This window comes from Arthrobotrys flagrans, assembly GCF_004000055.1.
Source record: "Arthrobotrys flagrans strain CBS H-5679 chromosome Unknown unitig_3, whole genome shotgun sequence".
Taxonomy (NCBI): domain Eukaryota; kingdom Fungi; phylum Ascomycota; class Orbiliomycetes; order Orbiliales; family Orbiliaceae; genus Arthrobotrys; species Arthrobotrys flagrans.
Window position 1 is genome coordinate 5,912,939 of NW_027137547.1, and position 12,284 is coordinate 5,925,222.

At 45.8% G+C, this 12,284-nt stretch overlaps 2 protein-coding genes across 2 annotated transcripts; both read right to left on the minus strand.

The window, feature by feature from the left end:
• Positions 1-555: 555 nt before the first annotated feature.
• DFL_003075 (uncharacterized protein) lies at positions 556-2,887 on the minus strand (the record flags this gene model as incomplete). The annotated part of the gene is made up of 4 exons (XM_067631962.1): positions 556-1,372; positions 1,444-1,807; positions 1,909-2,688; positions 2,767-2,887. 4 exons carry the CDS (start codon positions 2,885-2,887, stop codon positions 556-558), a joined length of 2,082 nt encoding a protein of 693 aa, XP_067494456.1.
• A 6,382-nt stretch (positions 2,888-9,269) lies between these two features.
• Positions 9,270-10,283, minus strand: DFL_003076 (uncharacterized protein; the record flags this gene model as incomplete). Its single annotated transcript, XM_067631963.1, has 2 exons — positions 9,270-10,220; positions 10,275-10,283. The coding sequence occupies 2 exons, from the start codon at positions 10,281-10,283 to the stop codon at positions 9,270-9,272; spliced, it is 960 nt and encodes a 319-aa protein (XP_067494457.1).
• Between the last annotated feature and the right edge of the window lie 2,001 nt (positions 10,284-12,284).

Here is a 12,284-nt window from a genome sequence, read left to right on the forward strand (position 1 = left end):
CACATTAGAAGTGTATCTTACAGCAACGACGGAAGATATCAAAAGGTCATATAGAACTAAGGCGATGATGTGCCACCCTGATAAAAACGCGGGAGAGAATGCATTGAAGATAAGAAAAAAAGCCGGCGAAAAGGCGGTGAGAAATAGCAAGTACAATAAAATCAAAGAAAGCAAAAAGAGAAAGCGGAAGCAGCAGCTCGGTTCACCTTGCTCAACCTTTTTGAATGAGCCTTCACAATTTATCTAATCTTAAAGCCCTCCATCGGCCTGGATAATGGTGACTCTGATAAGAATAGCATATTTAGGAAAGTTTTACAATATGGTCAGAGATAGGGGCTAGAAATTGGCCTACTTAACCCCACTTATACAAGCTCATATCTGTGACTAAGATAGTTTTGTTTATATAATATTATTAAACTGCCGTAGGCACTGCAGACGGCTTCACCAATCCGATATATCAACGCTATCAAAGAAATCCGAGCGAACTCCCACATTATGCTCAGAACAAATATCATATGTCTCACTCAGAGACCAACAAATCCTCCCGAATGATTTTTACTCATAGTAATCCAACGGAATGTCTAACGCTACGCATTGCGGCCCTTCGCTCAGAGGGACTTGCCCACCATTCCACTGGAGCCATCGCATCTTTGGATTCTGGTACTGGAATTTCTCCCAACTTCCAGTTGCGTCAATTTGGTTCAAAGTTCCCCAATAGTTTCGAACCCTCAGGTATGATTTTGGAGGATTTGGGTTCTTCCATTTGATGAAAGAGGTCCAGTAGTCAACTATTAGTTGTTGGAACGGAATATCCAATTCGTTTCTTGGAGCCTCGCCGCTGTAGACGGTCATTCCGAGTGCGAAGTCAACTTCACCGGAGTGACACTTGAAGTACTCCTGATCCGGATCACCGAGAGGATGTTCTGCGGTTTTTGGAGGTTCGCATTGTGGCTCAGTCCACCAGAGTGGTTGGTAAGTCCTGTTGAATGTGAAGGTATAGACAGCAGGGAATGTGTGGTGCTTTGTGCCTGAATAAGCCGTAGCCCAGCTTTCACACTTAAAGTTGATATCGCTTGAAATTCTGATAGTCACGTTATGTCCTCCATAGGGGCCTGGCGGCGTAGGAAACGCTGGGTCGAAGGCCATGGCGGAAATATTCTTTGGTTCACCCCGTAAGAAATAGGCAGCTCTCTCTCCCATTGCCTTGAGCAAGTCGAAAGCAGGGGTATCGGGGTCGTCGAAAGGCAGCCCGCCCATGCCGCCCTCGTCGCGATTGACCCCGATAAGGATTGGAACGTGAGCCATGTAGCCTGGACCACCGGTGATAGGCAGTGTCCTGCTGTGGAATATATTGTAATCCACTACTGGGACACTATTTAATGAGATAACTGGTAAGCGATAAATTCAATAGAAATTATTATGGACTAGGGGGCTAAAGCTTACCTTGCTATTACAGTAAGTAAATTTAAAACGCTGGGAGCGAGGTCCTTCAAGCATTGAACTTGATCGATTGCAGTATCGCAACCCGTCAACTGCAGCACTCTGATTCCGGTCTCTGTTGTAGCTTCCGAAAGGGTAGTATAATTTGTGAAGCGTCCGGGGTAACCTCTCCACCCACTAGGCATGCTTTGTATAATACCGCCACTAAAAAGGCCCTGAGCTTTCTGAGTAGATATCATCGCTCTGACAGAGGCAGCACCGGCGGAGTCTCCGGCGAGCGTGACTTTATTCGGGTCACCTCCAAAGTAGGCGATGTTTTCCTGAACCCATATAAGGGCTGTGATCATGTCACCGAAGCCGTAGTTACCTATGTGACAGAACAAGATTTGTGAGCACTTTCCATAGATATCACAAGATTAGGAAAGGGTAGAAACATCTTAAGAACTCGAGTGAACCGTGGTATCATACCTGTAATAGGAGTGCCATCGAGAGCAAGATAGCCAAAGCTTCCAAGTCTATAGTTGATTTTCACAACGACAATATCCCCTCGGGCGGCCATGGCTACTCCGTCATAGTTTCTAATGTTTCCACTATTTCCAGTGAATCCACCACCGTGAATCCAGAACAACACAGGTTTCAATTTCCTTCTCGATGCGTCTGGGAGGTATGGCGTCGCAATATTCAAATACAGACAGTCTTCACTGCCCTCTGCCGGGACCCCTCTCCAGGCCTCATTTTGCCAACACACGTCACCAAAGTTCAATGCACTGACCGGACCACTAGCTGCTCGGACACTAGAGTGAACCCATCTACCAGGAAAATCTGCGTATTTGATTCCGTCAAACCTCCAACCGTATTTATCTCTAAAGCCCGTAACCTGCATAGGCCCTGCAGGCACCGTGACCTGGTATTGGGGCGAGTTGTCGGTGAACGTGTGGTTACTCCACGCCCCGGAGTGTGTGCACAAGGTAGGAAGTTTTCTGCTGCAAGCTACATTTTTTATCGTTCCGCCAACTCTGATGGCTTTGCAAGGTCCTTGGTTCGGGGATTTTATCCAAAAGAGTTGGACTGGCGAATATTTACCAAGGTAGACCTGGTATGCCAAACTGCTGTTGACGCCTGCATAGAAATCCTGGGAAACTGGCGACCAGAGATCTTCAGATAGGGCGGTGCAAGCTGACTTGCCCTGGGCGAAGGTTTTGTAACTTTCAACGAGGATTGCGGAGGCTGATTTTGGGGAATCCTGGGCTATTGTATCGGGAAGAAAATCCCTCATCAGCATTCGAAACTTGGAGTTGTCATGCATCTAGCTGTCGAAGTACTCACCAAGGAAGTCCTCTTCTTTCAGAATCGTAAGAGCCGATCCTAGAGAGGATAAGAGAGGAGCAGCGGTCGCCTGCTGAAAACAGCTGACCGCATAGAGGAAGGCAAAAGCGCTTGGTCTCATGGTATTCGTTTAGATAGCCTCAGCTACTTCTTGCTTACTGGTGAACAGCAAAAAACCATCTCCATGACGAGGTTATTGCCGTGATATTTATACTTTGTAAATTGCGATCAATTTATTAAACAGCCTCATGGCAAAGAATTCCCTCCAGGATGCTAATTTGAGAAAAGCAGGTGGATTGGAATTTCGCTTGTGGTCTGTGATGCTTTGATAACGCGTGGGTCCGGGGAAGGTGGTGAGGACCACACGTTCCCACAGATGGTATATTAGTCGAAAATAAAGTTTAAACTTCTACCTTGCGCATTGGGTGCAAGAGCCATGTCTCATAATTGAAAACCCATTATTCGTGTGTATAAAAAGAAATGTCAGTTTTGATTCTCCACAGCCGTTGGTTGAGTCCGAATTTGCCCACAGTGGCTTGCGTTTGGGCTTGCATAGTTGTCTCAATGCCCTCTGTGTTAAGGTAGGACTTGGTTCACCTTCTAACTAGGTCTCTCGTGTTGTTTTTGTGGTATTGATTACTTACGTGGGTGAATTCGTGAAGTCAGGTAGCATCACGCATTCTCGAGACAAAAAGGACCCACAGCGGAATGGAGTGGGCTTCAGTAAACGGGATGCTAATCTTCCAATAACCATTTATAACATGCGCCGGAGAGTCCCTCTGTTTGGAGGTGTGGCCTGACCACTGGAATATGATACCGATGCATGGAGGCACACTGAAAATGCATTCGCAGTATTAATCTTCCAAATCGACAAGACAACAGTCTGCGAATTTCCGATAGTATCAAGACGATAGCTAACGCCTTAACGCCTGTAGTGGAATTGTCTGTAATTTGCATTTTCCAAGTTACCTTTACAGGCGGGGTCACTACAGGTGTATGGACCCTGGCCGCGAAGTGGGTACGAAATATGTGCTAAAAGCTCGGCTTCGGCTCCACGCATTCGGATTCCCATGCCAGGACTTCGCCAAAGGACAAACTATTCCGAAACATCAAGAAACAGGCCATCCCGAATAACGTAAGTAAGATCTTCCCATGCTTCTTTTGCATGGAACAGACTTACTACATATAGAAAGTACCACAGATGTCGCGGATAAGCACTTGTTAAACTCATGGCTGTTTTTTGTTGCCATTTCCTTTTTGTCTTACGGATGAAAATCTACGATTTACATTAGCTCGTATTGATAAAAGTCTGTAAATGTTGCTGATTGCCAATTTCCTGGCATCGGTCAAGGTTGTGGCTGAGGTATCGCGACGCACGCAGTTGGTTCCGGCACGATTAGGATCGTGACAGAGTTTCGGGAACAGTACTTCGTACTTACCCTTCAGAATGACTATGCTAACGCCATCAAGGTGGCGTTCACAATCTTGGCTACGAACAGAAGCTGGCATACATGCGTGCATGCTAAAAAGTGGCCATGATTCTAATCAGGGAATACGCAAAACCAAGCAACATACATAAAATTTGTTGCGAATATTTGTTTTTTGGTTCGATTATGATAATTAGACTTGCTTTTGCATGTTCTCTGATATACATTTCTTGAACCCTTTGTGCCTTTTTAGGTACCTAGTCTAAGTAGAAATCTCCGCTGCAGGACACACTAAGCGATTTGAAGGAACTCTAACAAAGCACGAGGCGCTGCAATAAGCCTCTTTGGGCACCAGCCCAAGGCCGGCCGCAAATCAATATTTCGGACGATGTTTGGAAGGCTTCGTTTTAAGCCATTGACTCGGATTTATCGTTGCTGTTTTAGTGCCCCAGGCCAAGCTAAGTCGATCTTTATATGTCATCTTAAGTTGTCGCATTCTGACTTGCAGGACGCTAATCTTCCGTAGTCTGTGCGTATCACTAGCCTCTTACGTAGACCAATATGAATAAACCATCTTTCTCCACCCTGTTCAGCTCTTTAGGGTGTGCAAGGGGATCGATTATCTTTTGTTTTCCTTGCGAATACCTAAACAGCGTGTTCATCCTCTCGTCGCCAGACTCGTCAACTGTGACTTAGGTAGTTCTTGCAACTAATGAACCATGTCGCCCGAAACTGAGCTAAAGGTTAAAAAAAAAAATTTAAAAATTTTTTAAAAATTATAACTTTGTGCTGTGGTATGTAGTGCGATTTATATTGCACGTGTTCCTCACGAACTCACTAATTTCCAATCAGTTCCAGATCTACGCAGACCCTGCGCAAATTCTGAGTTTCCAAACAGGATGATTCCTTATTGATTCCTTTCTGGTCCCTGACTGGTCCCTTACTAGTTCTTCACTGGTTCCTTGCTAGTTCCTTGCTGGTCCTTCGTTCCTAAAAACAAGTTGGTAGGCTGACCGGCGCCATGGTGCACACGGTTTACATACTAACAAATACTTAAATAAACCTATAAGCAGGCTTATAAACGGGTAGAAAAGCTAGTGGATATATAAACTGGCGCATAATTTACAGGCTACCTACTTAACTATCTAAGTACTTACCTACCATGCACCAACCTTCTTATCCACTATCAGCCTGCCTACCCACGACCAGCCTATTTATTACTGGTTTACTACCTATCCACCCTCTACTAGTAGCCATATTGCAACTCATAAACTATATCTTAGCCCAAGTAGCTTTGTATTACCCAAGGAACTAAGAATTGGTGAGGAATCTGCAAGGACCCCGCTAAGAACTAGAGATGGGCTTGAGTAAGGTGAATATATAAAATTTAACGCAATCCCTTATATATATTTGTTGGTAAATACTTTTATCTATTTCTAGACGCCATAATACACCAATACTGTGTCGATTGAGATATATGACAGTTGCAGCCGGGTTTAAGTGCTGTGCGCACGTATGCGCAGCCTGCCAGGTATAACAATGTTGTCCTCACCCTCCGCCTCGAGCGCCTGGATTCGAGGCTAGTCCTAACCATAAATTATATATACTACTCTATGGAACATAGATTCTAAGCTGTACGTCAAGAGGGTTGGATGGTGAATTAAGGGAGCTACGAGCGACGCGCTACGCATATACGGTCAAGTCGTGCGGTGACATTGTCATCTATCAGTCTGCGCCCGACTGCACGGACGGATTTAACTCATTTTCGCGAGATTAAGCGCAGAGGCCGAGCGGCGGAAGGCCACAGCGAGATGGCAAAAATACCAGGAAGAGGTAGAAAGTGATAGGAAGGGACGGGAAGAGGATCTAAAGGAGTTCCAGAGAAGGAGGTCGGAGGACCAACAACGAAGAAGTCGACCCTACTTTCGGAAAGGAAGCCAACGAGAAGGATACCAACCCCAATCGAGGGGATCTCACCAAGCTGGCGCTTGCAAATGCGTCCACAACAACTACTGGGATAAGATAACACCGCCTCCAGAAATTTGCGCAAAATATCACAAGAGGTTCAGATACCTTTTTCAGTGTCCGGAATGCCAAATGATGGCGTGCACTTGTTGCCTTGACCAATTCAATGGCAGAAAATAGAATTGATTTTGAGAGCCTGGGGCGAACTTTATAGAATATGGGCAGGAGGTAGCTATTATGGTGCTATGGATGTTGGGAGAAATATTGGGAGGGGAGGTTTATCCGCGCCCCATTGCAATACAAATTATATATGTGTACAGCCACTACTGTGGCGCTTTTTCTCCTCTTCTGAATACTCTATGTCTAAATAATAAGTAGCACGAGTTCCGAACAAGGATTATCAATGGTAACTGTGGATCATTTCCGCTTAACTGTGGTGACATTTAACAGGTGGCTGATATCATGATCCATATCGGCTAGTTGTCTCCACCGCCAATCTCGAATTGGCTTGGAATGTTAATATCCTATATACAAAAGAAATTCGTGACATGGTATGACGTATATTTACGTATACCAGAAAACATAACCTGCTCTTTCCATCGGAATACGAACTAATAGTAATATGACGAGATGAACTGGATAATATCCGTAAAAAAACCAGCGTGAACGGGGTATCTCCAAGTTGAACTTCGATAAAATGAATAATGTTGGAAAGGCTGCCAGCGCCCATTGATTGCCATTGATCCACGAGAGACTTGCACATGAAGCTATAGCTGTAAACAGCCCCAGCAAATTTCCCGATCTAAAGTATATCCAAGCCCCAACACCCAACCCCACAGCTGGCCACCAGAATTCAACAAGCCCACCCCCGAGTACGAATACGACGAGAGCAGTCAAGATTGCAGGAACACGAACTTTGCTAACACGAGATTGCTCAATGAGCCCGGTAACAGTTGTGATGACCAAAAGCGTGAATAATATGTTCAGGGGATACCAGCCGTCGAGCAACCCGCCCAGCTTTGTAGATGGAACCGATGATATGATGCCAAATAAGGCCAGCCTACGCGCCGTGCGCAGGTAAGTACCGCCGTCTACGTTGGAACTCGGACGGGCAAGGTTATATGCGAAGACTAAAACAAATAAAGGCATAGCCATCCGGCCAGCCTCAAATGCCAAAGGCAACGTCTCAGCAAAAAGGTATTTATTGATATGGTCGGCGGTCATGATTGCCACAGCAATCCATTTCGTCAATTCTAGGGATCCATTCGGTATTCTGAAAGGCTCGGAGCGCACTTGCACTTGAGGCGAGGATGCTAGAGTATCTAACTTTTCCACCGGTCGTAAGCGTTCTGGCGATAGATGTCGTGATGTTTGGATGGAGCTAAGGCGGCGAAAAATGGTTCCTGAAGGGCCCATAGCCAGCTTCAGTCGGTTTAATTCGATATTGGGCGAGCACTCGGTGCTCGTGATCGTGCTAGATGAAGACATAGGGAGATTCGAAAATTGGCAAACGATCGGATTCGAGGAATGCAGGAGCAATGTCGGCCCAGTCTTGTGATGGAATCTGCGAATATAAGATATATGTATAATACATACAAGATTTTGCGTATTGAATCAATAAATATAGAATCCTCGCTACTTGATAGAGAACGGGGCTGACATGCTTGATTCCTGGGCTAACGTTATCAATATATAGTCCTCCTATACACTCACAGTATCCGTGCATTGTGCCACAAGCACCCACGTATGAGATGATAGACTTGGCGAAAAAAATAAAGCCCTCACAACGTCGGCCTGTTTACAGTAAGCCTGTAAACAATTAGTAGGGTCGAGCGATCTGGCGTTCTCCAAGCCAATCATATCGAAGGAAAGCATACCCGATTCGAACATCTCAACTGTCGAAGGGTAGTAAACATGAGACATATATTCCCGAATACACCGTCAGTGCGGTTGTGCGACTAGTAGCTATTCTACTGAGAATATTAATGGGACATGGAGTAGCCCTGTCCTATTGATCTTGGCTAACTGGATTGAAAAACCGTTCTGATTGTTGATATCGTTAGTCTGCAACAGTGTACGTATACTGAGGGAATTCATTTTTACCGGATAAGCTCTCTTTTCGATCCTGGATGAGAAGCTTGACGCTGCTAATTTGAGGGTGACAAAAAAAGGGTGAGAAGTTTGGAAGCAAAGGCCTATTCCGAATCATAATTCCTCGCTGGGGAATATTCTCCTAACCTAGCCTGGCTGAATCCCTGCGCATTGACAGGGTCTTATGGTGGTTTCAGTTAGCTGCCCTGGTCTGTGAGCCTTCGCCCCCGCCAATCGGTCCAGGCTACGGCTCGTCCCATTACCAGGACTCCCCAATTCCTTTCCTTTTCAAACGTTCTGGAAGGCCGCAATCCCGGTCCACAAAATCTCGGCAGTCGGTAAGTCCCGGTTTTTTTTATTCCGCCGGAAAAAAATTTAGATATCTACCAGCTTCCCGGGCCGGGAAGACATAGAATCTCGAGGTATGGGTCGGTTAAATGCATTGTATTTCGCTCGTTTCCATTTTACAGAGAGCCTGGAGGTGGGAACTCTCAATATAGCCCGTGCGCTTTTTTTCCTTTCTCAGAGTTGGCGTCGGTCTCGAAGCGTCCGGCCCGAGCGCTGGCGATCCTAACTCATTTAAGACCAATGCAGTTTCCTGACCTGCGTTGTGTAATGGATGTCTTTCTATCACCACAAATTACAAGCTAGAATCGACACTAGCGCACTTTGGATCCATAGACTCATACAATATTTAGAAATCCGGACAAATGTAAACAGATATACATTTGCTGTGATAGTTCTTTGCATCTACACGGCTGTGTTGAAATACATAAATATTTAAATATTCAAGCATATACTTACATACCAAAACCATGATCGGCTCAAAAGCTTTTGTAGACGTGGACAACATATATGTAACACATGGCGCCACTTTGTCGACGCTTGTGAGGGGCTACAAAAAAAAAAAAATAATAATTTTCTTCGCTTAGGTATCAGAGCCTCGGAAGCTAGAAAAGCTTAAAGGATCTCCCATTTGCCCGGCATTCGTCTTGTGTCTAGACTACACCATTTGATAACTTATGGGTTAGTGACTTCGGAATAGGTGGTTTCGAAGTCGTACACAGAAACACCCCCGTAGGATCCCGCAGTTTGCATCGTCTGTCCTGTTGATTTAGACTTCCAAATAGCAGTGAATGGAACCGTAAATCGACTTCGGCGGGCAGATGCGTAGATTTTATAAACTTTGAATGGGCCGGTTGTGATTTGGATTGCATCAGACCATGACTTGGTGGTCCGGGTGGCAGTGCCCCACGCAATGGTGGTAGATATTTCCGTCGACACGGTAACCTTGCTCTCAGCCACCAACGGGATACCGACAGAAGCTTCAACAGAAACTCCAAGTTTTGTTCCTAGTTCGCTGTTGAAAGTTCTTTCTTCCTCGATGCTCTCACTGAATGTGACAGTCGATATTTGAGTATCTTCTGTTTCGTTTCGCGCTGTCTTCGTGGCAATGGAGACCGGCTGCACTTCAAGAATCTTATGTTCATCGATGTCGTACTTGATACTTTGAAGTTCCATGTCTTCGTAGGCGAACGAAAACCATTGGTCGTCGAAGAAAGCTCCAGCGGGGATGCTGCCAACTGGAGGGTCTGAAGAGTTCGCCCGAGAGAACAAAACCGCGTTGGTCGCTGGGCATACCAGACGGAAAGTTCCGACTCGGCTACCAGTTCCAGCTTCAAAGCTGAAAAACTGGTCGTCGAACGAAGAGTTGAAGTCGAAAGTTCCAGCTTTACCGCGGTTTAAGTAGACCGCTTCGTTGGTATATGCGCTCTTAAGACGGTAGAATGAAGCTTTATCCCCAGTCCCCGGAATGACGTAAAACCATTGGTCGTCATACAGCTCCGCCATAGGGACCTGCTTCAGAACTCCATCATATCGGGGATTGCTGAATAGTGCGGCTCGAGACAAGACGCCGACGAGGCGAACTCGAATGGTTGCAGGTGGGATGAAAAACTTTGTCTTGGTTGTCTGTTTACATGTTAGTCGTGGCAACATCTAAATGTTGTGATGGCATCAACTTACCTCTTCCATTGAGAAACCTGCGTAAAGATATTTATCTATAAATAATCTAAAATTATGATATATATAAAGGCTTGCTGGATTAATTTGAGTATCTTGGAATGATATTCGAAGGCAATGGTGATTGTAGACTGAGGTAGAAACCAACTCCGCGTTTGATGGAGGGTTTATATAGACATTTCCCGAGCCCTTCCCATCGTCGATGCTATGCTTGCATAATCAATTCGAAGTGGGGGGCCAAGCACCAAAGGCGGCATATCAAGCTGAGGATGGAAGGCTGAAAGTTGCACCTGCATGATATTTACTACAGGGTGCGCATCCGTGCGATGCATGCTCGCTAACTAGAAGGATTGACTTCCCAATGCCTAGAAAAGCTAGACCACGGCCCTATCTTGAAACCTTCTTATTAATATTAGTTTTCACGACCTCAAAATTAATTGACTCGTCATTACTATTCATTATCGGCGCAACCGAAACCTGGTGATAATAGTTTCCTGCTGAAAACTACTGTGAAATTCGAAATTTTATACAATATCAGCGGACTTGTGACAGTGCCTATACACCCGGAATGCATTTCACCGATACTGATTGGGCAGCCTGAAAGTGCGGGGGTATAACAGACGGCTCTAGGTCGATCGGAATCGCAACTGAACTTGGAATGTCGAAGCGAGAACTTGCAGATAATGGTTGGCTTTCCCGTAGGGCTGAGAAACATCATGTTTCGTTAAAGGGTGGGAAGGAGCTAAATTTCGAAATCGATTCGAAGCTTCCCCACTTCTTATTGCGCCATTCTAAAGACGGTAGATTTGTCGCTGATCATAATCATGAAGAAGGGGAGTGTTCGCATTCGGCGGCTACCAAGGACGTAGCCCATGCATGGTATGGATGGGAAATTCCGGGTCCAATTTTGCGAACGGGCATTCGTCGCGCCGACGCCGACGCGAATCAGGATTCCGCCCTAAGACTGGTCGAAGTCCAATCCGAAACTTTTGGTGCCAGATTTGTGTTGAAGGCCTAAAATACAACAGTCGCTCCCACAGATTGGCCTGTTTCCCCGTACCGTAGATCTATCGCTGCAGGCGGATAAACACTATGAAATGTAAAAGAAGGCCTTTACGATAGCAGTCGCACCGTGTATATCAATTCTTGGAACGTCCTTGATTATGCCTCGAATTCAAGCCACGGGACTAGGTTTAACTCTCCGCTGAGTACGAGGCGGATTTAATTATGTAAGGTGATATTGCATTGATCTACTCTGCCTATCAATCAGTATACGATCGATCACAATGATGATAAAATATAACTAATCTCCGCCGACTTTGTATTGTATTCTTTGTATATGGGGCTTTGACTTATGAGGAACTATAGGCATGCGAATAAACTTCGAATACCACAATGTCATTCATTCGCAAACAATACCGCATTCCCTTTTGCTCCGGCAAGACCACACTCCATAGATCCAAAAGTCCGAGCTGAACCAAATAGGCTTTTCTCCATTCGAGGCTCTACCCGGTGAGATGCACGGTAAAACCGCAGAACTCCCCTTTGCAGCAGGTATCAGCACCACAGAATTATCCTCAACCCGAACGCTATAGGCTGCGGAAGCCACTGCGTGGCACCTACCTACTCTGAAAGAACATTCGCGCTCACGCGGTTCAGGCTATTCGATTGACCCTGGAGGTCTACCATGAGCAGTTTCCGTTCGACCATACCACTGAAGAGCCTTCGCGAAATCCTATGGCAGTCCCTCACCCATGCCATCAGGGTCGGACACAGGAGGTGTAAAGAGTATCGACACCATTTGAGTCGTTTTGGCGGGTACAATTGTTGGCACCGCGGGGCCGGCGTCAAAGCTCGTCAGAAAGTCGCGGCAGAGTTGATTCGCATACGGTATAGGATTTGTCGTCGGAAGGACTCGGAAGCAATATACGAACGCTCACCCGAGGATGGCGCGGGAAGCTCTTATCAAGTTGCCGCATGGTCATAGGGAAAAGCAGATGCGTACGGGAGCGC